Genomic DNA, 25,972 nt, shown 5'->3' on the forward strand with positions numbered 1-25,972 from the left:
CTTCTTTTCCCCTGAACAAAATGGTACTTTCATTTGGACCTGCAAATGATCATCTTTGACATTGTACAAGCCCAGTTCATGCAAAAAAAAAGTAACTAACTGAACAATGCTACTTATAGTCCAGCCCTAGTTTACACAGCACCAAATATGGAGCCTCCATAGGGAATATGATTGAAGACACAGCGGCAGGCAGATTGGGAATCAACAATGTAGTGGGAAGGGGAGGAGCTCTCTCTGTCAAGAACCGAGGGACCAGGAATGAATCCAGCGAGAGTCTCTTCAAAACCACACAAAGAAAAATTCTTATAATTTAAAAACTTACCGGACACTATGGACGTAGATTTGAAGAGTTCTTTAAGAGAACTAGTTGAATTTCCAAGTATGTCCAATAGCAAAACCGTGTAATCTGGAAAGCAAATACAATTATTAGTGTTTATTGTTGATTTCCAGGTGTAAAAAAGGGGTTTAAAAAAATCCTAACTTATCGTATCCCCTTTACTCATCTAATAATTGTATTTAAAAAAATTTCCCTATAGCCCTATTTACTTACCTAAATTTGCTATTATATTATTATTATTATATAGTATTTATATAGCGCCGACAGTTTACGCAGCACTTTACAACTTGAGGGTAGACAGTACAAATACCATACATTTTAATACAGTAGGAATCAGAGGGCCCTGCTTGTTAGAGCTTACAATCTAAGAGGGACGGTCAAGAGATACAAGAGGTAATAACTGTGGGGGACGGGCTGATGGAGAAAATAAAAGTACAGTTGTCAGGTGGTTGCCAGATAGGTTTCTCTGAATAGATGTGCTTTCAGGGATCGTCTGAAAGTAGACAAAGTAGGAGATAGTCAGACAGATGGGGGTAGAGCATTTCAGAGGACGGGAGAAGCTTGGGAGAAGTCCTGGAGGCAAGCATGGGAAGTGGTTACAAATAAGCTAGAGAGCAGGAGGTCCTGGGAGGAAGGAAGAGAGCGAGTTGGTTGGTATTTTGAGACCAGATTAGTGATGTAGCTGGGCACCAAGTTATGGATGGCTTTGTAAGTTATGGTTAGTAACTTGAATTTAATTTGTTGGTTGAGTGGCAGCCAATGGAGGGATTGGCAAAGAGGGGTAGCAGACACAGAGCGGTTTGCAAGGTGGATGAGCCTGGCAGCAGCGTTCCTGATGGACTGAATGGGGGATAGTCTTTTTAAAGGTAAGCCAATGAGAATGGAGTTGCAGTAATCAAGACGAGAGATGACCAGGGAGTGGATTAGAAGCTTTGTGGCATCATTGGTTAGGAAGGGACGTATCTTGGAGATGTTGTGGATGACATTCAGGACAAGAGTTTTGTGAGTGTAGTGTGTGTTTGTGTGTTGGGTGTGTGCCCACATCGTTCCATGGTGACATGGAAACTTCCCATTGGCTGATAAAAATGTCCATCTGTGGGGTCCTTACAGACTCCCAAAGGCAGTGACATGAGAACGTCATGCAAGAGGTTGCAACAAAATCAGTCAGTAGGTGTCCAGGTAGTTCAGAAATGGTATTCAGCGAACATTGGTTGTAATGAGGGGTTATTTGAGTTACTGTTGCCTTTCCATCATCTCAAACCAGTCTGCCTATTCTCCTCTGACCTCTGACATCAACAAGGCATCTTCATCCACACAATTGCCGCTCACTGGATATTTTCTCTTTTTTTCGGGCAATTCTCTGTAAACCCGAGAAATGGTTGTGTGTGAAAATCCCAGTAGATTAGTATTTTTTTAAATGCTCAGACCAGCCCGTCTGGCACCATCAACCATGTCACGTTCAAAGTCACTTAAATCCCCTTTCTTCCCCATTCTGATGCTCGTTTTGAAATTCAGCAAGTCATCTTCACCACATCTAGATACCTAAATGCATTTACCTGCTGCCATGTGATTGGCTGATTAGCAATTTGTGTCACCAAGAAATTGAACAGGTATACCTTATAAGGTGGCTGGTGAGTGTATATGGACTAACAAATCACATTCAATATCTGAGAATATTAAATAGGTGTTGGCAGAAAAATGAAACAGGTTCACTTCAATGTCCACCCTCCCCAACAGCACATATTCATCAGTCTTTCTGCCCTAGCTCAGACTCTAGTAAGAAAAGACCCCCATGTGTAAACCCTAGTCAGATTTCCAGTCCAAGCACCTGCATGTTCTGTCCTTGATGAAGGGGGGATGTGTTGAGCCCCAGAAACGTGTTGGCTTTTGATGCAGAATAAAATCCTTTATGGACTGTACAAGCTAGTGTGGCACTCCCATTATTTTACTTATTTAGGATTTCCAGTCAGAGCTAACATAGGGCAGACTGCCTCCCCAATTGGGACATGTGAGGCAGCGTTCAACCTTGTTGGTGGTGGGCAGATCTGCGACAGCTTGATTAACAGACGTTCCTTGGAATGGGTACCTGTGTGAATATTGTTCAGGTAAGTGAGGAATGCCATGCATGAATAGAATATCGTGTGCCTTCAGCTGGTTGGAGAACATTGGTCACTTTATTAGTGCTAACTTGTTTCAGGGGATTGGGGCTCCCCTTCCTCAGGAGCAGGGGTTGTTGTAGTCTTATGTCTGGTGGTCTTGGGAACTGCAATCTGTGTCCTAATAGTTTCCACTGCAGTTAAAACAGACTCTCTGGATCACTGTTATCATATTAGGAAACAGACTACATTGCCCGCAACCAACAGCTCTAACACTACCATAGGATCGAAGAAAAGAGAGCCCCAATTCCCTGAAATGTGTTGACCATGTTTTATGTCATGCATGCATGATTACTGTATTCCAACCAGCTGGAGTCTCCAAGACTTTCTATTTTTGCACTGAGCTCTTTTCCTACCTCCACAATCTACCCAGCCACAGGTGACATTGCTGGGCCAAGCACCCGTACATAAGGTGGCAAGAGTGAGTGTCATGCTCCCCTATACCCATAAGTGTCCCGTACTTACTTTGGCAGTGGAGGAGGGAAAGAAAATTTAGTATGTCCTGCTTGGTGCTTATGCTTTAAAGGAAACCTGCTGCTTTGCCCTACATCGTACATCGTATACCCAAGCCATGTATGAGTAAGGTAATAACGGGGTAAGCATGATGGACCAACATTATTGAATATATGTAAAAACTATTGTAATGCTATGTATGTTATAGATATTTATATATTGCTTTTATTTGATATAGTGCTATGACTACTAGCGGATAATACATTCCCTGAAGAAGCCCAGAAGGTGAACCATGTTAGGAATTGACATGCGGAATACCACTATGAAATTAAGGACAGCAAGAAATATGTCAAGACTGCACATGGTTTTATATGGATTTGTCTTTTAACATTTTTTTCCAATAAATAATGAATTTTTAAAGAAGTTTATTTTAGTTTATGTGTGCATCTGAAAGGTCCCAACATTCTTTTTGTTCTATTTGTATAGTATGGGATGTGGCGCTATATTTTTTTTTAAATCTCAAATAAAGCTTTATTAACCACTTAAGCCCCGGAGGATTTGGCTGCTCAAAGACCAGGCCCTATTTTGCGATTCGGCACTGCATGATTTTAACGGACAATTGCGCGGTTGTGCAACGCTGTATCCAAATGAAATTTACTTCCTTTTTTTCCCACAAACAGAGCTTTCTTTTGGTGGCATTTGATCACCTGTGTGATTTTTATTTTTTGCGCTATAAACAAATAAAGAGCAACAATTTTGAAAAAATAACAATATTTTTCACATTTATTTATATGAAATTCTCAAAAAAAATTTAAAAATCAAAATGTTTTAACATTTTAGGCCAATTTGCTTTCTGCTACATATTTTTGGTAAAAAAAATTGCAATAAGCGTATTTTGATTGGTTTGCACAAAAGTTATTGTGTTTACTAACTACGGGAAAGATTTATATTGTTGTTTTTTTTTAACTAGTAATGGCGGCGATCTGCGTTTTTTTTTTGCGGGACTGCGACATTGTGGCGGACAGATCGGACCCCTGACTGACATTTGTGACACTTTTGGGAGTACCAGTGACATTACTACTTAATAATTGCTATAAATATGCACTGTTACTGTAAAAATGACACTGGCAGGGAAGGGGTTAACTTTATTGGTGATCAAGGGATTAAGTGTGTCCCTAGGGGCATGATTCTAACTGTCAAGGGGCGTGGCTTGTTAGATCATCACAGAGACATACGATCCTACATAGCAGGATCACATAGCCTCTGTGATGATCTAAGGGAGAATGACAGACGGCTGTGTTTACATCAGCTGTGTGGACATCGGAGCCACCGGTCACACGCGCGGGCTAGACAGGGAACGAATGGGGGCGGGAGCCCTCGTGGGCGAGCGACGTACCCTTACGTCACTTTGCCTGTAGGGGGCTGACTGCTGCAGTATATAGTCGTGCAGCGGTCGGCAAGTGGTTAAACAATTTGTACAAGCATTACAAAGTCCAGAACATATGCAAGGTGTGTCCAACCAGGAGGCCCATAACTTATCAAATTTACCGAAGCTACCCCTATGCTGGAAAATATATTTTTCCAGTTGAAGGGTATCTCCCATTTGGGCTATCCACTCCTTCGGTGTGGGAGGGTCATGGGAAGTCAAGTGCCGTTATATTAACTTGCGGGCCTAAAAAAACTGCCTTAGCTATGACCTGCTTAAAAACATCATCATCAACACAGGGAGATCACAGAAAATCCCCACTGAGCATTGTTTTGGTTCCTCGGGAACACCTGGATGATAGTAGTGATAACAGCCTTCCAATATCGGTGCAGCTTTGAACAGTACCACATAAGGTGAATCAAATCCCTATGGTCCCTGATGCATCTTGTACAAGTAGGGCTTTCCACATGTGGAACAGCCTTGCTGGTGTGTAGTGCATCCCCCAGCAGCAAATATAGCTGCGAGAGGTGTTGAGCCACATTTAGGGAGCATTGTTTGACAGCTAGGAGAGCCTCTTCCTCAAATGCCCCTATGTCCTTCTCCCTCCGAAATATCACACTAGTAGGGTGATTCCAGAGGAAGCTGTTTAATAGCACAGAGTAGCACTGTGATATAAATCCTTTATAGGAGACCACCTCAAACATGTAATTATACAATGGGGTAGATGATTGTGTCCAGAGATCAGGCCCTCCCTGTGCCTTTACCACATGGTGGAGCTATACATAATAAAACTGCATCAAATTAGGGAGATGAAACCTCTCTTGTAAATCTGAAAAAGAGCATAACCTCCCATTAGAGAAAGTATGGCGCAAATGAGTGACCCCATAGAGTTTCCATCTCGCACCATATTTTAACTTTTTTTAGCCAGTTCTGGGTAGTATGCATTATTCCAAATAAGACTAATCTTTGTGAACCCCGTTGCAACTGTCTAACCTTATTTCACGTTTTTTTGCATTAGGGCAAAAATATGTAGGGTACAATTTATCAGATTTGCAAAAGACCAGCCCCTCTAAGCTTCTCTCAATCTCCTCCATACCCACTGTATGGACAAGTAATCTAGTGGAAGAGTCCCTGTCTCTCTTACCCACCCCAGTAGCGGAGCACATGGAGCGTGCCATATGCTGCATTTGGGAGGCCAAATAATATAGCCAGAGGTTGGGTAGGGCAAGACCCCCCAACATCCTTGGGTCTCTGAAATTGCTCCCATTTCACCCTGGGGTTTTAGACAACCAAAGAAGGAACTGAAAAATTGGGTTGATAATACAGAACATTTTTAGGGGGGTGACCACTGGGGAATTTCGGAGTACATACAATAGTTGGGGCATGGGGATCATCCTAATAAGGTTGGTCCGACCAACTAAGGACATTTTAAGTTTTGACCACACCTTGACCATGTCCTGTCCCGGAATTTGGCAAGTAAGGGTGTTAAGCTGAGGCTTATATAGTCTAAGGGGTGAGTGGGTCACCTGAATAGCCAGGTATTTAAATAAAGAAGAGATAGGCATATTGGCCACGGCTAAAAAAGGAGAATCTGGCGCCACATCTAGGGGCATAAGGGAGAACATAGACCAGTTTATGGGCAATCCTGAGTATGTGCCAAATTCAGTGATCATCGCCATAACTTCTTTAAGAGAGGAAGTGGTATCACCTAGCATTAACGTGGTGTCATCTGCATATAGAACTTGTTTCTCTTGAAGGGTCCAATATTGAAAACCACAGATTAGGGGGCGACCGATATCGTTTTATCAGGGTCCATACCGACATAGATTTTTCGGTCGCCTTTCAGGCCGATAGCCGATATCAGGTGCCAATATACTTTTTTTTTTTATCACTTTTATTGTTGTTACAAAGAATGGAAACATCCCTTGTGACAGTAATAGGTAGTGACAGGTACTCTTTATGGAGGGATCTGGGATCTATGTGACCCAAAACTCCTCCTTTGCACTTTAAAGTATTCAAAACGCCAAGATCGGCATTTTTAAATACTTTTTATTTTTTAAAACTGGCGCCATTGGAGACCAAGCAAACCATAAGTGATGTCATGACGTCACTTCCGGCTTTCCATATCCAAGACCCCATCAAAGCCAATTCCGGCTTTGTTCAGGTCTCCGGCCAGCGAAGCATCCAGTGGAACAGGACCCGGGCAGAGCAACAGAAGGCGGCGAGAGAGGGGGGATGAGCATCGGGTGACAGCAGTGCCCTTTCTACGACATTAGCCCCCGGTGATTGTAAATTAAGAAACAATCTGAGCAAGTTAAGAGATGTCGATTTTTGGGGCATAAAGCCTGCTTGATCGGCATGTATGACGGATGCTGTAAGCTTTTTTCAGCCTGAGGACCAGGACTTTCGTAAGTATTTTAATATCACTTTGTAGAAGCGAGGTGGGCCTGTAAGATCCTGGATCCAATGGATCTTTTCCGGGTTTTAACAATAGTATAAAAGTGGCCTTAGTCATAAATGGGGGAAGGCACTGATTAGTTCTCGCATTATTAAAAACTTTTTAAGTAAACAGGGTAATTTCTCAGCACCATATGCCTTATACACTTCAATTGGGATGGCAACCCATCCTCTTCTGGCGCCTTTGATTTAGGGAACAAACTGGTTGCTGTCTGTAATTCCTCCAGTGTCACAGGGGCATCTAGCATATTCCGTGAAGTAGCAGAGAGAGATGGCAAAGGAACATCACTAATATAGTGTAGCAACTTATCCTCAGAATAGGTTTGTTTGGACTGATAAAGAGTCAAATAGAAAGTGACTAGTTCTAACATAATCAGATCTTGAAAGTTAACTATTTGGCCATCTTGTCCTCTCAGTGCACCTATGATGGGAGATGATTGATGAAAGTGAGCCAGTTTAACCAAGAGGCGACCAGTCTGCTCCCCTTCTTCATAAAAACGCCAACCTTTAAAGAAGCGTTTCCTCTCATGTGGTTCTTGCCGGAGAGTGCCTCCTGTTCAGCAAGCCATCCTTCTCTACTTATGTCCGAACAGTCATCAATGAACTTGACCCTCTAATTCAGGGCTCTTCAAACTATGGCCCTCAAGTTGTTCAGGAACTACAATTCCCATCATGCCTAGTTATGTCTGTGAATGTCAAAGTTTTACAATGCCTCATGGGATGTGTAGTTCCACAACAGCTGGAGGGCCTTCGTTTGAGGATCCCTGCTCTACTTGATGCACCAGTTGTGCAACCTGCTCACCCTGCATGGCTGTTGCTCGTTTAATGGCCTGAATTTTAGAAATAAACTGACCTCTTAAGAAGGCTTTAAGAGTCTCCCAGGCAGTGCCTACGTGTGGGTGATCAGCATGACTATGCCAGAAATTAGAGATCGCAGTTTTATTGTTCTCATATGGTGCTGTATTTTGACGTAGATTCACCCACACTAATTTATGGTACATGTAAAAGTTTTCACTTAGACCTTGTTGATTTCTCACTATTTATCTGAATCAGACATAGATGAGTGTGGGTAGCTATTGAGTCAGTGTTCCCCAATTCTGCAAATTACTGTGTACATAAACCGACTTTACTATTACTGTACATTCTTTTGGTGCCGTATTCTATGTCTACATCATTTTTATAACCGCACAGTTGTCACTCTCTTCTCCACAATGCTTTTCAGAAAACAATTATTCTGTAGCACCTTCTTGATTTCATAGATGCTACACCTACATTCACATGGTCACAACACAACACACATAACTGCTTCCTTCCCCATACAAGTCTATGGCAATGAATATCTTTTTGATTTTAAGTCAGTAGGAGGTCTAATGCAGGTCAAATACACTTGTAATGGTTGCAGACCTTTTTGGGCAAATTCTATTTCCTAGGTATCATGTTGATCCAGATGCCTCAGTACTTTCTGAGGCTGGGACCATGAACAAGCCTATGAAGTCCAGACTTGCATAAGCATTGCAGCTCTCTGATGGAGAAAGTCCTGAAGCCACTGGAGAAGCCTGATAGCCAATTTGAGAGAAAAGAAAAAGTAAGTAAACACAATATCTATTGATTTATTTCACTTCAGCTTAAAGCTGAGTGTGACAAGAGTCACTTTGTGTGGGGGGCTCGTGGAACCCAGATTAACTTTAGAGAGGTCGGGAAACTCCTTTTCTAGCTTCCCTGGCCCCTCGTATGTGTAAGTCACCCTGTGTCTATTAGGGGCACAGGGTGACTAAGAACCCCATTCGGGTGTGCACTAATCAGACTCGCTGTACAACCACACCGGACTCAGCATTTAATTTTACCCCAGTTATCCTGGGTTCTGTATGTGTGGTTTGTGTTGAAAGAATGAAGGGTCTCTTTCACTTGGGATAATAATATTTATGAACAATATCCCTCAAGAAATATATTATGATAAATTGGTTCGACCTTTTCAGGCTGCTTCTAGGAGTTTATCTCATAGACCATTGCTAGATAGTTTGAGGTTGGGTGGGGTTTGTTATTGTTAAGTGCTTGTATCCCATTGTTCTATTGTTTTTGTCTGCTTTGGGATCAATCTATTATGGGATGTATACTGTATGTGTATGTGGATTAGCTGCTAGAGGGGAGGGGGAGGGGATTGTCCCAGAGTTTATATCTCTTTGTGCCTGTGTTTGAGTAAATAGTCTTATGCTTCTTACCACCCTACACTGATGTCTCAACAAGTGACTGGGTGGGCTAGGGGATCTTGGATCGTGCTGGTACCAGGCAAGGGAAGCCTATACGGCAGACATACTCTTCTTGAGTACGGGGTCCATCACACTAAGCTCCACCCAAAAGTGGAAGTTCCACTATAAGACACCCCCCCTCCTCTGCCTAACTTGGCATGTAATTCTGGAGAAGAGGAGCAGGTACCTAGTTTTGACAGATACCTACACCCACTTCTGCTCCTTCCCCCTTCCCCGGACCATTCAAAAAGTGCAGCACGACTCACGCATGCACAGTGTGCACCTGGCTGTGAAGCTGAAATTTGCACAGCTGGTTGCCCACAGTTATGATGATGGCACTGGGAACCCAGGGGCTAGTAAAGAACTAGCCCAGGTAAGGACAGCGCTGGATCCATGGGCAGGTAAGTGTCCATTTATTAAAAGTCAGCAGTTACAGGATTTGTAGCTGCTGACTTTTTTTTTTTTTTTAACAGACTGGACAACCGCTTTAAAGAATATGTTGTCCCAACATTTCATATTCCTGATATGTGTCTGTTGTACCATGTGATTAAAGTATCCCACTCCTTGTTCCTTCTTTTGCAAAAAATTCCTGGTGATCCTGCCAGTCCCCTGCTATCCTATTTCAAACTGACCAAGCTAGGCTAGGCCTGAGAGCACATCAATTCTAGAATGGTCAGTTTTCTGGTTGTGCAGGGAGAACAATCCTCTTGTCCTCCAATGGTCAGATTTATGCTGACTGCCCCCCCCCCCACCTGCACAATTATTTGTTGGGAAGACCAGTGTAATGTTGTTTCCTCCTCTAGCTCCTATGCAGCTGAGAACAGAGAGTATGTGATCACTTATAAAAAAAAAAAAAAGAAAACAAAGATATTTATAATGTTTTTTTTCATACATACTGTACATACACAAATGTTTTGCCTTTTATTTCTATTTTAAACTGAATGGGCTGTTTTACAAGGCGAGGGTTCGCAAATACTTTAAAAACATACCTGTCAAGTCATTGGTCCTGTTGTTTAAGCAGTAGCAATATCTCATGGGAAACTTGTGGTAATCTACTTGTTTTAGGTTAGAAACTGCAAAGGAAACCATGAAGAATGATAATGTTACATTTTGTATAGTAAAAAAAATCATAGTTAAAGTCTTACTAAACCCAGGACCCTGCATTCACTATATCTGGTCTCCCACAGTACACAGAACATGGACATGCAATTATTTTAGTAAATATAAACTGCTAAATACCTTTTCTCATCAGCAGTATATAGAAGTCTTGTGACTTCTATCAGTGTCTGGTTAAAGCTTGTAGGAGGTGTTTTTATTCTACTCTGACTGTCCTTTGAGGCTGCAAGACCCCTGAACCTCTGTCTGGACAGTACTGATTGGCCCTGTGCTGATCACATGTACTCTCCCAAGAAAAGAAAAAAACTCTCTAGCAATACACACCAAACTGAGCATGTGAAGAGTGACTCCAAAGGCTCTGTCTTATCAGAAAATGGATTGGGGACAGTGGAAGAAGAGGAGGATCAGAGAAGACAGGATCAAACAGCCTTTTACACAGTGCAGAGGATTAACCCCCTTAGGTTCCACAGTGAGTATAACAAGCATGCTTTACTGCATATGCAGACTGATTTTACTGTTGTGAGTTTAGTAATACTTTAGGTGTTATACCAAATCTTATAACATGAAATGTAATCCCTAACAATAAACTGCATTCGTTTTTATATTTTCAGGCTATGAACATTTCCTTTTATTACAAAAAATACTAGCTGATTCTGCCAGTGTCTTCGTAACTTACTGTGCACTGAGCTGATATCTCATACAATGTCATCTGTTTTCTCAACTACAGCCTGTGAACTACAAAACAACTCCCTATGTAATGGAGATGAGTACAGGGGGAGGAGTTGGTGTTCCAAATCAGTTAGGCCACCTAGGAGGACAATGCTGTTCCTCCATAGATACAGTGCAGTGAGTAAATGTTGGCATCCTAAAACAGGAAGGGTGTTATTGGCAGGATCACCAGGTGAAAAAAAATAAAAAATAAATAAAAATGAGAAATAAATAAAAGTAAAAGCATAAAATAGAATATAATGCAACCACACCATTTTTTGCTAGATATTACCATTACCCCCCCCCCCCCCCCCAAAAAAAAAAAAAGTATATATCTTTTGAAAGAAAAGAGCCTGCAGAATAATTTGGTCATAGGTGCAGTTTTTATATGTTGCACAATATTTTCCCAGCTATTTATCAAATGCATACTTTCAACAAAAAAAAAAATACACTAAAATAAATTTCAGTGCATACAAACATAATGTTATGCCCATTTTATTTTTGGTAAAATATTAAAGATGGGGTTGTGTCCAGGAAATAGATGCCAAACATGTCAAGCCTTAGAATTGCACACACCTGTAAAATTTGGGAAAAAACTATGGTATCAAAAATTCTGCATAGGGAACAGTCTTTACAGGTTATCAATTTAGATTTAACCGTGAATTATGGCTCTAGAGATATTGTGTTCATTCCCACATTCATGACGATACCGCACATATGTGGCTCAATTGACGTTTACATGCACATGCTCGCCCTGCTCTGTGCTTTTTATATAGGGTGTGTACGGAGGTGCCAGGGCTGCTTTAAAAAAAACTTAGTTCGTTTTGTAACCACTGGAAGGTTTTACCCCCTTCATGACTGGGTAATTGTTTGCTATTTAGCACTGTGCTACTTTAACTGGCAATTGCTCAGTCATGCAATGCTGTACCCAAGAACATATGTATAATTTTTTTCACTCAAATAAAGCTTTCTTTATTCTTGATCACCATTGGGTTTTTTATTTTTTATTATATTAATGAAAAAGAACCAAAAATGTTAGAAAAAAATATTTTTTACTATAACACTTCTATAAAACATATCCAATAATATAAAATGATAAATGACACATTTTTTCATAGATTTAGGCCAAAACGTATTCTGCTACATGTCTTTGGGAAGAATGTAAGTGTATATCGATTGGTTTTTGTGAAAGTTATAGCACCTACAAACTATGATATATATATATATATATATATATATATATACTTTATATATATATATATATATATATATATATAAATATTGTAATTATTATTTTTTTAAACAAGTAATGGCGGTGATCAGTGACTAATAGTGGGACTGTGACTGTGGTGGGAAATCTGACACTAACTGACGCTGGGTGGGAGGTAGACTGACACTGACATCACCAGTGACACTAATAGAGAGATCAGTGATAATACTATATACTGTCAATGTACTAATGACACTGGCTGTTAAGAGGTTAACATCTCAGGGTAATCAAGGGGTTAAGTGTATGCTTAGCAAGTGTAAGACTCCGTTCACACTGGGGCGACCTGTCAGACGACCTGGTCGCCTGACAGGTCGCCGTAGGTCGCCTGCCATAGAGTAGCTGTGGACCCGTTCTAACACAAGTCGCTCCAACTTAGAAAAAGGGTCCGGAGCTTCTTTGGGGCGACCTGGAGCGACCTGCATTGACTTCAATGATATGAAGTCCGTGCCGGCCGCTCCGAGGTCGCGGTGCGAGCTGCACACCGCGACCTGTGAGGTCGCCCCGGCAAGTAGCGTCGCCCCAGTGTGAACGGGGTCTTAATGTGTGTAATATGTTCTGTCTTTTACCACCAAGAAACAAACAGATTGTTCTCTCAGTACAGAGCTCTGTGTTGTTTGTCAACACAAGGCCGTGGGCTGTGATTGGACACAGCCAATCAGCAGGTCTCGTTAATCATGAATCATTGGCTGAAACCTGTTGGCAAAATCCAGGGTGAGTCAGAGGGGGGTGGGCGAACAGGTATGCGACTGTGCCTGTACATGCCTCCTGCCCGTAAAATTATTTGCAGGCAGGTTGGCAAGTGGTTAAATAATTATTTTCTTACACTTTTTAATAGTTTTTTACTTTTTTGCAATCACAAAGGGGCTAACAAACTCCTTATGTGATAGCACTGGACAGGTACAGGTCAGTTTTATGAAGATGCTTCCCCCTGCCCTCCATTGCAGCTACTCAATCAAGGCCATGCTGCAATAGCTGCATCCTTGGCTACACTAGCCAAGGAATGACAGCTGAGATTCCAGAAGTGTCATAATACACGTCGCTTCCCGGGTTATTTGTCACAGAATGGACCAGGAAATGTATGTTCCACGAAGTCCTCCTGCTCTCACTGTAGCCCACTGTGTCCCAGGCTCCCTGGAGGAATGGGAGAGCCTGTGAACAACCAAGGGTGCTGCTGGCAAGGGGTGCACTTTGAGAACCCCTTAAAAGTGTTCTCTAGAGCCACCTGGATCACTTTTATTGGAAAGCCCTTCAATGGCCATAAAAGTAGGTTCCAAGCTTAGCACCCATGAGTTTGATTTAGCCACTGCTGTTTATAAACATATCTTAGTAGACAAGTGGTTAAATATACTATTAAAAGTATTTAGCTATATCTGCTCAATATAAGTGCACAAAAAATACCTATATGTTGGGGAGTGGTATGAAGTATGGTGTGAAAAAACAAAAACAAAAAAAGAAATCCGCTGGTATCCCGCACAAAAAAAGAAACAAGACAGATAGGAAAGCCCTTATGGAGTAGTCATTGCATTAGAGCAGCCTTTTTCAACTAGGGTGCCCAGGCACACTGGGGTGCCTTGAGGTTTCTTCAGGGGTGCCTTGGCAAAATGCTTAAAAATTTCCCAGAAATTTTATACAAGCCAGCATGTGGACAAAGACTGCCTTTTAGTTACACAAAGCCACAGGTTCTCATTGTGCCCAGTACAACCTTCTAGCTGTTTGACCCTCCTCTGCCCCTCTCCATCAGTGTTGGGGTCCCATTAGCTGAGGGATTGAGAAAAAATAAGGAAGAAGAGAAATATTGTAATACTAGTCAGGACCAATTTGCAAAAGTGGATTTGCTTTGGAAGAATAACTCACCTCTAAGTTTGTGTGTCCTACTTGTGTGGATGTTACTGCATGATGTAAAACTATTAGAAACGTTTATACATTTTAGAATATGGTGTCTCAAGACTGTCCATAATTTTTAAAGGGTGCCTTGAGATTGTCCATGATTTTTAAAGGGTGCCTTGACAAAAGGTTGAGAAACACTACGTTAGAGCATAAGCATTTTATACTGGATGTAAGAAGAATGGAGTGCCTTACATTTGGTGAGGTGAGTGACCATAGGGTAATGGTAAACACAACCTTCCAATGATCCCAAAGGTCCAGTGAAATCCAAATCTTAGGTCCACTCACTTCGTTGGAATCCCAATCCTAGGTCCATATCTGATGGTCAGAGACATCTAGATATTGAGTGAAGCAACCCATTGTTTGCTTGTTTGGCAGAAGTGCGAGTCGGTGTTATTAGTACTTGGAAACACCATTGGAGGTGGAAAAGACAATCCATCTAGTGTGGGTAACCTTGACAAAGTGGTGAAATGGTGATCATCCCCACAGAGGAGACTTTATGATCCTCTGTGCCAAACCTGTTAACTGAGGAAGTCACGAAACGTGTATTTTGGTGTATTAATAAATAGCACTTTGTCAAGATTACCCACACTATTTGGATTGCCTTTCCCACTTCCAACAGGGTCTCCATGAACTAACTCCATTTGCAATTCACCAATGGGCACCTCTGCCACAGAAGGAAACAACATTTGTTGTTGGCTTTGCAAGAAGTCCTGTGTTCTGTGCCCCTGCAATATTATCTCAATCAATTTATTTGTGCCCAGTTGTCCTCTGTGAACTACAGAATCCCGTTGTCCCTATGTTATGAAAAAGAAGTGATAGTAGGTGTTTTGTAGAGTATGGACAGCGCATAGTGATGGTATGTGTAAGAGATAACCCATGAGCAGCCGGCAAGGTAAGGATAACTAGATTATTAACAGTTAAAAGTTAAAATAACGAAGTGCAAGTGGTTACCACACGGTCCTGGATAACAGTGAGGACGTTGAGAAAGGTCCCATAATGACACTCAAGACGGACCAATTGCCATTCTCTCGATCAAGATGTTGGGACCCTTGGATATATTGGAGATCCTCTATGGAGCAAGGAGTGGCTGTGTCACCGGCGTGTGTCTTGGCCGTTGTATACAAGCGCTACGAGCAGCGCGACTTCCGGGACTGACGTCACACAGTGACTAGGTAGCCAAGCCCAGTGCAGGAACCAGCGTGGAACAAAAGCTCGCCTTGTTGAACATCTTGATCGAGAGAGTGGCAATTGGTCCCTCTTGAGTGTCATTATGGGACCTTTCTCAACGTCCTCACTGTTATCCAGGACCGTGTGGTAACCACTTGCACTTTGTTATTTTACTTTTATCTGTTAATAAACTAGTTCTCCTTACCTTTTGCCAGCTGCTCATGGGTTATCTCTTACACACCATCACTGTGCGCTGTCCATATTTTGTTTAAAACTCTTTGCATCCACATCCCATGCTGGGGACAGGCAGTGTTTTTTGCAATTAAAGTGACCACTGGTTTATTTATTTCATTTTCTATAGGGTTTTTTTTGGGTTGCAAGTGCCTGGACTGTATATAACTTTTAGTTTGTAGTCCTAAAACACTTTGGGGTTGATTTACTAAAGGAAAATAGACTGTGCACTTAACCAAGCTTTTCTAGAACTTAGTAAATGACACTTTGCAAAAATTACCCAATCACGTGCAAGCAAAATAAAAAAAAAAATACATTTGTACTAGCATATGATTGGATGAAGGAAGTCAGCAGAGCTTCTGCTCATTTACTGAGCTCTGGAGCAACTGCTCTTACAGAGGGCAACTGCACTTTGCATAGTGCACAGTCTATTTGCCTTTAGTAAATCAACCCCTTTCTGCCCTAGGGTGGAAAAACTGGTCCTCCATAGATACAATACAGTGATTGGGCAGTGTCAACTCAGGACAGGAGGTGTGTTCCTGGCAGGACCACCAGATGAAAAGGAAGGAAAAATAACCTAAAAAATGGAAAAACAACACAGCCACCACATCTAAGGACTGGTAAGCTACAATATAAAACATGCTTGTTCGTGGTTCTAGATACACTGTAATGAAAGACTGAAATGGATAAAATCAAGCAACACATACTATTATAAATAAGGATTGAAACCTTGTGGAACGCAAAGGAACTGTATGAAGTCACACTCAGAAAGGAGAAGAAATTTTTGGCACCTGGGAAACAAACATCAATTATTAAGGAGCAAAGCAGTAATTCTATAATATACAGCAGAGGTCCAGGAAAATAATAATAATAATAATAATAATAATATTATTAATAATAATAATATAGTTTAATCTAGTTCTGTGTTCAAATATTTTTGTATGTTTATAATATTAGTATAATTATCTGAAATCAATATTGATAATAAATAAGAACTCCAGGCTGCTATCAAAACATTTTATCCAGTAAAATGTTATTTATTACAGACAATAATATAGCACCAACAATTTATATAGCACTTTACATACTGTATATTCACATCCGTCCCTGCTCTCATCAAGAAGCTTACAATCTAATGTCCCTACATCACATGTATAGATAAACATATTGGAGCCAAAAACCCTACCATCATGTCCTTGGAGTGTCTGATGGAACCCACACGTGCAAGATAGTGCCCTGTGTGGGATTCATGCTGATAAACCCAGAGCTAGATGGGTAAACTACTAAGCCAATATGCTGCAATTTTGAATACAGATAGTAACTGTACCTGAATCTGTCTTGAAATAAGTTTCTAGGAACACTAATTTGATTGATATGATTCCCATATGATTGGGAATGACACCCATCCTGATGCCCTGATATCTAAGAGACCTGCAGCCAAGGCCGGCCCTACAATGGGTCCCACTGGGTCCATTGGACCCAGGCAGCACTTGGAGAGGGGGAGCAAATTTACTCCCAAGATTTTTTTTCCAGCAGTTTTGTGTCATCAGTTTGTGGTGGGTATGGGTGGAATTTCCCCATCTCATACTGCCGCCCGCAGTGCAAACTGATGAGTATGAGAAGGTGGAGTGTCTCCTCTGGGGAACGTCCCTCACATGATCGTGGTGTGCGCAATGACGTCAGACATCAGTGCACTCCATCTCAAGTAGGAGGGGCTGGATCTTCTAGGGCGGTGGACACGGCAGACACAGTAGTGACAGGAGGACTGAGGACAGACAGTGGGGGGTTTGGTGGACCGGTCCGGTGGTGGGGAGTTATTGAAGAAGAAAACAGTATATATAATATTTTCTACATTTTATATTTATATAAAAAGAATGGATGTAGATGCCTTTTGTTGGGTGTGATTTTTTTTTTTGGGGGGGGGGAGGGGCAGCATTTCGTTCCTGGCCTCAGGCAGTACAATGTCTTGGGACAGCCCTGCCTGCAGCTGTCGAGAATGGAAATAAAAGTGTGTACTGCTGCGGTCTCCTAGTTCTCAGGTGAAAGGCTCATTAATATTCTAATGTCAATGTGCCTGTGAATTGTAATATACAGATTGCTGGCATCTGGGGAGTAAGAGGTTTATTTAAACATTGATAGCATCATATCTACAGTATGGGTCAAAACTATTGATACCCCCTCCATTTTTACCCAAACAATTCAATTTTGCTATAAAACTGAAATAAAGAATGGTAGCTATTTAACTTATTTTATGGTTCATTTGAAAATTCTTTGGGAAAAACTGAAGGTAATGCCAAGAATTTTGATTATGACTTCAAATCCAGAACATGTTTCAATGTCAATGTCAATGTCAGCCAAATGGGGATTATATCCTCCAATAAATAGAAGAATGTTATATTAGAAAAACACTTATAATGACCCCTCCAAATTCTCTCTTCAAATAAAAGATCTTGTCATAAAAATCTATTTTTTCTACAAGCCCGGGAGTTCACTCACCCCTAAGAGCCCGGTTGAGCATTCCATTTACCAGATCAGTAAAGTTGAACTGAGAGAGGTCAACAGAGGCAGCTGGGATCTCTGCAACATAGAAATAGTCCCTATTTAGTCCTCATTTATTCACTCACTGCACTTCAACAACGTCCTAATAAAAAAGAGCTGAACTGCATAGCTTTTTCTACACAACCTTTATCTTGAATTGTATCTGAAAAGACCAAAATATTTCTATTTTTATTCATTTTAATAAATATTATTTTTACTGTATATGCCGGCGTATAAGACAACTAGGCGTATAAGACGACCCCCATATTTTCCAGTTAAAATATAGGTTTTGGGCTATACTCGCCGTATAAGACTACCCCCATTCGGCCGTTTACACCCACTAATCTGTCAGCCTAAAACGAATGTCCCTAATCTCTCAGCCCGCTGGATGTGCGGTAATACTGTATGTACCGTAGCTTCGGCTACATACAGTATACCACGCTGAGCCAATCACGGCAAGCGATGTATTCTCATACAACAATGTTTCAAATTTTGGCCTTTTGGCGTCCACCCTCGTTCCCCTAGGAGAGTATCAGGCTGCTGTGGATGGTGCTAAAAGGCAAATAGTACTCACATTTGGCAAGAGGTTTGTTTGGCTTGTGTGGGTGGTAAAGAGTCCTGTCTTGCCCAGATATATGGTCTTCACGTTGGTGTAATAAATTCAAAGCCAGCTCGGATTGGCTGAGTCAGAGGTTGTAACATCATCAGCCCGCCTCTCTGACTCGGTCAATCCGAGCAGGCTTTGTATTCATGAATAGAATACTTCGCTCACTCTGATTGGCTCAGCGCAGTAATACTGAATGTAGCGGATCGACCGATATCAGATTTTCGTTGCCGATACTGAGATTCTGCCCATTGAATATCGGTATCGGCCGATATTGGCCGATATTTTTGTACATTTAAAAATGTTTTTATTTTTACACTTGACAGGTACTGTTGTGGAGGGATCTGGGGGTGTAAAAGACCCCAAATCCCTCCTCTGCACTTAAAAGCATTCAATACAGCCAAGTTTGGCAGTTTTGAATGCTGTCATTTTTTTAATCTGGCGCTGAATACATCACTTCTGTGGTTTTTACTTGGAGACCCGATCAGAGCCGAATGTGGCTTTGATCGGGTCTTCTCTTCGGCGGCCGTGCATGTAGGATGCCCGGGTCTCCCGGTGGGACGGGAGACCCGGGCGAGCCGCGGAAGGCGGCGGGAGGTGGCGGAAGGGGGGGGACGCCCCCTCCCACTCCTTGTAATGACAGCTGAACAGCTTTTCAGCCGCAACGGTTGTCATTACAAGACAGCCGACCATCGGCTATGGATGCCGATACCGGGGTGATGCCTCTAGCTGCAGGCATCACTCCGGCACAGCACTTTCCCGAAATATCGGCAATATTGTTAACCTCAGGGGCCGATTCCCATATATTGGGGAAAGTGCAAATCGGTCCTCGATATATCGGCTTTGCCGATAATCGGTCGATCCCAGGAACATACAGTATTACCGCACATCCAGTGGGCTGAGAGATTAGGGAGATTAGTTTTGGGCCAGATTGGCCCAAACTAACTATGTAAAGTAATCCTCACATTTTATACTCCGCGTATAAGATAACCCCCCTATTTTTGGGGGATGTTTTTAAGGTTAAAAAGTCATCTTATACGCCAGCATATACAGTATTATACAGGGTTTATATAGCGCCAACAGTTTGAGCAGCGCTTTACAATATGAGGGCATTCATATTTTATTTATTTATTATTGATAAATGTTTGCAGATAAATGTTTCTGCAATGTATAAATTGATTCTCTAGCACGATATATACTGGTCATGGACTTGCAGACTTAGGTAAATTGTTTGCACCTATTTAATCTGTGTAATGTTTTTCTTCTCAAGATCACTTAATACTATAGATAGCCTTATAGCACACAGGTTAGTGCCAGTTAGTGCTAATAATACATGTAACATTAGACCAGACTTTCTCAACCTTTTTAACAAGGAGGAACCCATGGAATAAATTTCAGGTCTCAAGACAAGATTATTTTCAGTAATAACAATAAAATTAGGGATGTCATGATAAGTATAATAATGATGATGGTATTAATGACCAAAAAGAAATGCAGACAATGAAAACTGTAATTCTCCCTTTGGTGGCCAGAAAAGTGCCCACTTTCTTTAGCGGCCAGTGGAAAGGACACAGCCACTTTGCCATTCATAAACAACTGGCAGCAGCTAAGTGGTTAAAGAATATGGAAAAGAAAAATTGAGAGTTTTTATCAAAAATCAAAAGATTTTGGTGAAGTTACAACTTTTTGGAATCAAATGGGAGGTGAATTGAATGTGGTTTTTATGGTTGCAATAGGCTTTAAATTGTTCCTGAGAGGTATTGAAGCTCAATTACCTACCATAGACCTGTTTTGCAAAGAAAACAGACCCTGTTATGCATAAATACCATATTTTAAGATTTTTTTCACAAAAAAATGCAGCAAAAATGGAAATATAAAACATGTAAAGCGGAAGTAAACAAATAGCTTCCAAATGCAAAAAAATAAACATAAATACAAAAAAAACACAAAATTAAGTAAACCAAGCTACTTTAAATATACCAAAAAATTCTCTAGCTAAAAATAAGGTAGATTTACTTTTCATTTAAGACAAAATTCACCTAAGCATCTCAGCGAGTGAATGTAGGAGATCCCAAATTTTTTCCATCCACCATGGTGACTGGCAATGGTATCCTACTGGAACTTCTCATATTATTCTTATATTATTGACCTTTTAAAACCTCTTTATTTATAGTCTTATGCAAATGTTGGGGACCATTGGAAGATAGAGGAGAGTAGCTTCCACATATATTTTCAGCCAGAGGCATAACTAGAACCTTCAGGGCCCCAGTGCAAGAAACCATGAAGGGCCCCCCGGACTCCTAGCCAGGACCCTTCCCTTCAAGCCTGGGGCTCTTCCCACTGATCCTGGGGCCCTTTACTCTCGTTGAGGGCCCTTTATTATGGTCCTGCAGCAGAACTATTTCACAAGTTCTGCAGAGGCCCCCCTTCCTGCCATCTTGGTGCCTCCCCACGGTGGTGGAATGCCAGGGCCCAGATGCAAGTGTGACCTTTGCAATCCTGGAAGTTCACCCACTGGTGTCAGTAGTTTTTATTTTTTGGTATTTTAATTGTATTATTTTTTTATCATTTCATTTTTTTACAATGTCACTGACTATGACTCTGTCCATTCAGAAAAGGAAGGAGCTGGTAAATTACAGATTTACCGACCTCTTCCTGGTTCTCTATTGTGACACATCCCCTGTAGCAGCCGGCAGGAGAGCAAAGGGAGCACAGTGGGGGGGGGTAACACAGTGGGGGGACGGGGACCAGGGGATCACACAGGGGCCCAGAGACAGCGGAACACAAGTGAACTGGATAGGAGGAGTGGCGAGAGCATCAGACAGAGGATCCAATCTCCTCCATTTTCCTCCTGCAGCTACAGGAAGAAAAAGAAGGACAGTGATTTCTCTACATGCTGCCCCCGCCGCCCCTCCTATCCAGGTGTACAGGGAAGCCACACAGGTCCCCTGCTGGAGCATAGGGCCTGGCTGCAATTGCAACCCCTGCAACCCCTGTAGTTACGCCCCTGTTTTCAGCGTTACCCAATTAAGAATGTCTTTTAATATATAACATACATGGGTATGCTCCCCCAAATTTTTTGCCTGTTTATTATGTATTCGGTCTGACCAGACTATCGAGGTTGAGCAGCCCTCCCCACCCCCCACACACACCTGTACTCAATCAGTGTCCACCATCAAGTGGATATAGGAGGAGTCCCCTGTAGTGCATTTGCACATTTTTCCCAGCAAGGAGTATTATCTCCAAGGGTTAGAAAGGCTGGATTCATCTCTTTTTCATGGATAGTGTAGGACCCACTGATAATGGGGTACTTTGACGCAGTAGTGGGCTTGAGCACGATATGGCCATATGGTGGGACCAAACCCCCATTTTTATTTATGGACTCTCTTCAGATTTGGTAGTAATTTCCTTTGCATTTGCGCGCTATTCTTTTTTAATATACATGTCTTTTGGTTCATAGCTGCAGCAGCTTTGGAAATACATGGGTATGCTCCCCCAAATTTTTTGCCTGTTTATTATGTATTCGGTCTGACCAGACTATCAAGGTTGAGCAGCCCTCCCCACCCCCCACACACACCTGTACTCAATCAGTGTCCACCATCAAGTGGATATAGGAGGAGTCCCCTGTAGTGCATTTGCACATTTTTCCCAGCAAGGAGTGTTATCTCCATGGGTTAGAAAGGCTGGATTCATCTCTTTTTCATGGATAGTGTAGGACCCACTGATAATGGGGTACTTTGACGCAGTAGTGGGCTTGAGCACGATATGGCCATATGGTGGGACCAAACCCCCATTTTTATTTATGGACTCTCTTCAGATTTGGTAGTAATTTCCTTTGCATTTGCGCGCTATTCTTTTTTAATATATAACAAAATAGAAAAATTATATTTGCTCATTAGTTGGATGTGTACTGGATAATGCATTTATTGGCTGTGGGATAATGTAATCTACTTTTTTTCTTTTTAAACACGATTACCTTATACTGGGTGAATATGATTGGGATAAATATGGCAAGGAAGCGATTCATAGAGCTTTATTTCAAGCTAGGAGATTGATCACGGTACATTGGAAATCCCCGTCTTTGACAATTGTGGCAATGGGTGCTGTTCTGAGAATGGAAAGTGTTTATTTACCAACACAGGGGAACTGTGTCCAAATTTGAGAAATTGTGGGCTCCATGGCTGGATACCCCAGGGCTCACCCCGGTGGATCTGGTGATGGGTAGGTTATTGGGTTAAACCTATTGGTTTGGATGGGTGGAACTCCGGGGGACTGTGTTGTTCTACATATGTTGCTGAGACGGGATGACGTGATGTTGCCTATGTGTATCCGTGTTTGTGATGCTGTTTAACACTGGTACTGGATTTTTGTTAAATGGTAATGGTATTATTCCTGATTCAATAAAGTTCTTGTTTGGATATAAAAAAAAAAAAAAAAAACGCGATTACCTATATTTTACAGGTGAATTTTATACCATACTATAATTACATATACACTTACTAGGAGAATACAGGAAACAAATTGTAAGATCACCGATCTATATGTACATCATATGGCCAAATGTTTGTGGACAACTGACCTTCCCATCCATGTGATCTTGTTGAAAATCCCATTCTAGCTCTGGAAAGGCCCTCCCCAAACTTGCCAAAGGTTTTGCGTGCAAAATCATCTAAAATGTAGCATTACCAGTGCCCTTGACTGGAAACACCTGAACTCAATTGCCAGTAGGGTTTAGGTCAAAACTCTGTTCAGGCCACCTGAGTTCCTGCATAGCAAAGTCATCAAACCTTGCCTTCACATAGCTAAGTCCAGGCACAGGGGCAAAGACCCTGACATTGAACACCAGTTGCTGACATCAGTCATGCTGGAACAGAAAAGGGCCTTCCACAAACTTGCCAAATGTTTGGGGCGCACAATTATCTAAAATGTAGCATTACCAGTGCCCTTCACTAGAAACACCTGAGTTCAATTCGGAGTGGTGTCAACATACTTTTGGCCAATTCCTAAGTGCAGAGGTCAGGTATCCACAAATGTTTGGCTGTATAGTGGCTGTAACAAAATGTATAAGAGATGATGTAGCCCAATAGAATCACCTGTGGTTCCCAAGATAGCGATCCTTTTTTCTCTCTGTTTATCTCCCGTTAGGCATGGCCCTGTAGGATAAATTCAGTTAGTGACAAGTACATTTGGTATTATTTAACAAGTGCTGTATTCATAGCTGTTCTAACAAGTACAAGCAATAACGAAAATGGTACAGAAACTAAAACGAATCCACAACAAGTGGTGAGTGAAACATGTAGTACAGCATAGTGGGGTGGGTAAGCAGCAGACAATGCATATGTATAGTATCTAGGAGTACGTCAAGCAAATGGAACCATATTTTGACCCGGGAGACCAAAAAAAAAGGGGCTAACAGCTAATGGGTGACGGGGGCAAACCCCACAATGGTAGGGCGCCCCCCTCGAGACACCCCAAAGGGAACAAACTGTGCCTCGAAGGAAGCGCACCTAACCTCAATTAATGAACCATATGGTATCCCAAACACGAGGACTCCAAAGAAGAACCGGTTAGAGGTAAAAAAAAAAAAAAATTAAAAAAAATAAAAAAAGAAAGAAAATTCCCAGGCCTAAGCTAACCTAACTAGAGACCCGTACTCCAGATTGTAAACAAGAACAGTAAAAGAAAAAAACTCACAATTCAAAAACCCATCCCAAGTAATTGGCGGGGGCTCCGGGTCCGAACCGAGAGACCCCACCAGGTAGAGTCAGCGACAAAGCACTATAAGTACAGCATTACCAATATGAGAGCAAGAAGAGGAAAAAGAAGAAAAAAGAAGAGGGCAGAGGGGACAGAAAAGGAGACTGACATGCAGCAAGGAAAGAGAATAGAAAAGAGGATGAAGAGCAAGAAGAGGAAGAAGGTTCCAGCGGTCCGACCCCGATTAAATGGTAACGTTAACGTAGGCCGCCCAGGGTTCCCAGATCAGTTCAAATTTCTTTCTGGAATCATCAAGAATGCTGTACATCTTCTCCTGTGCCATTATCCATGATATCTTACGCTAAAGCCCCGTACACACGTACCGATCGTCGGCCGACCGATCGGCCGTCTTTTGTCCCCGGGCTGTCGTGTCCGCTAAAAAGTGCAAAAGACTGCACACAAATTTTGTCCGCCGACTGCAGAAGTGATGTCATGTGATGGTTAACTTTCCCTGTGTTTTTTCTTTTCTGAGCATGCCCAGTCTTGCAAATCTGCTGTCTGTCGGCAGAATTCTGTACTGACTGGCGAACAATCGGCCGTTCTGGTGTCGGCATACAAAAATGTTAATGCTTGCACGACAGATTCTGTTCGGCCGAAAGTGCACTGTCGGCTGTCGGAAGCATCATACTAACAAGCCGAAAATCAGCCGATCGGTCGTCGGCCGAATCTTTTCAGCCGACAATCTGCACGTGTGTACGGGTCTTTAGCCAAATGGAGCGGAACAGAAGGCTAGCTGTTCTTTTTTATAGGTTCTCTGCAGCCAGCTTCTGGTGCCCGAAGTAACAGCCCTCTAATACCACAATCATTTACAGAGTTCATTTTCTTTGTTTTCTTGTTTTCCTTGTCCTGATCTGTCTAAACTGTTGTGATTACATGTAAATAATCATATATTAAACATATTTGTCCCTTCTATTCCTAGGCACTGGTCTACTGAGCCTAATGGTAAACCTGGCCATAGCTGAAACTAAACTTTTACATCATCCTCTCTACACAACTTAAACACTACAACGTTGTATATTTCCAAGTATTTGCCAAGCCAATTTTGAAATAAATTGTATTTATCATCCTAAAGACTAATGATTAAGTTTAATTCAAATAGCATGCCAATTGACATTTACAAAAGTAATGTATAACTTACCAATGTTGAGGAACAGCAGAAAACACATGAAGCCGGTGACCAGGGTCATAGGGACACTCTCAGGAAAACATGGCATACTGGATCATTAGATAAAAAACAGAGGTCCCTGTGTGTGAAATTGGTATTATATTATGGGTGGAATTACATAAAGGTTTAGTCCAATCCCATCCTGATGTTTTAGTATTTGTTAAATATTGAAGAGTTAAAGCCCAAAAACTACACTATCTTGTCAAAAGTATTGGGACGACTGCCTTTACACGCACATGAACTTTAATAGCATTCCAGTCTTAGTCCGTAGGGTTCAATATTGAGTTGGCCCACCCTTTGCAGCTATAATAGCTTCAACTGTGGTTTACCAAACTTGAACAAGTCATCACAGCAGTGACTCCTCCCTTGTCAAAATACTCAATCAGGCAAACAGACCCTCAAAGCAAGCTGCTCTGCTGTTCTGTCTCTTTAGCTAATCATAGTACTCCTGGAA

At 41.8% G+C, this 25,972-nt stretch overlaps 1 protein-coding gene across 1 annotated transcript in view; it reads right to left on the reverse strand.

The window, feature by feature from the left end:
* HHLA1 (HHLA1 neighbor of OC90) overlaps positions 1 to 25,567 on the reverse strand; it is a gene marked incomplete at its 5' end in the record, with an annotated part of 103,612 nt that extends 78,045 nt beyond the window's left edge. The window contains 6 exons of the mRNA XM_082258097.1: positions 323 to 406; positions 10,065 to 10,148; positions 16,162 to 16,245; positions 17,951 to 18,031; positions 23,690 to 23,749; positions 25,492 to 25,567. Coding sequence (XP_082114223.1) covers positions 323 to 406; positions 10,065 to 10,148; positions 16,162 to 16,245; positions 17,951 to 18,031; positions 23,690 to 23,749; positions 25,492 to 25,567 — 469 coding nt within the window. The remainder of the gene's footprint in view (positions 1 to 322; positions 407 to 10,064; positions 10,149 to 16,161; positions 16,246 to 17,950; positions 18,032 to 23,689; positions 23,750 to 25,491) is intronic.
* Positions 25,568 to 25,972: the final 405 nt, after the last annotated feature.

The sequence above is a fragment of the Pelophylax lessonae genome, assembly GCF_965119305.1.
Source record: "Pelophylax lessonae genome assembly, chromosome: 5".
NCBI classification, from domain to species: Eukaryota; Metazoa; Chordata; class Amphibia; order Anura; family Ranidae; genus Pelophylax; species Pelophylax lessonae.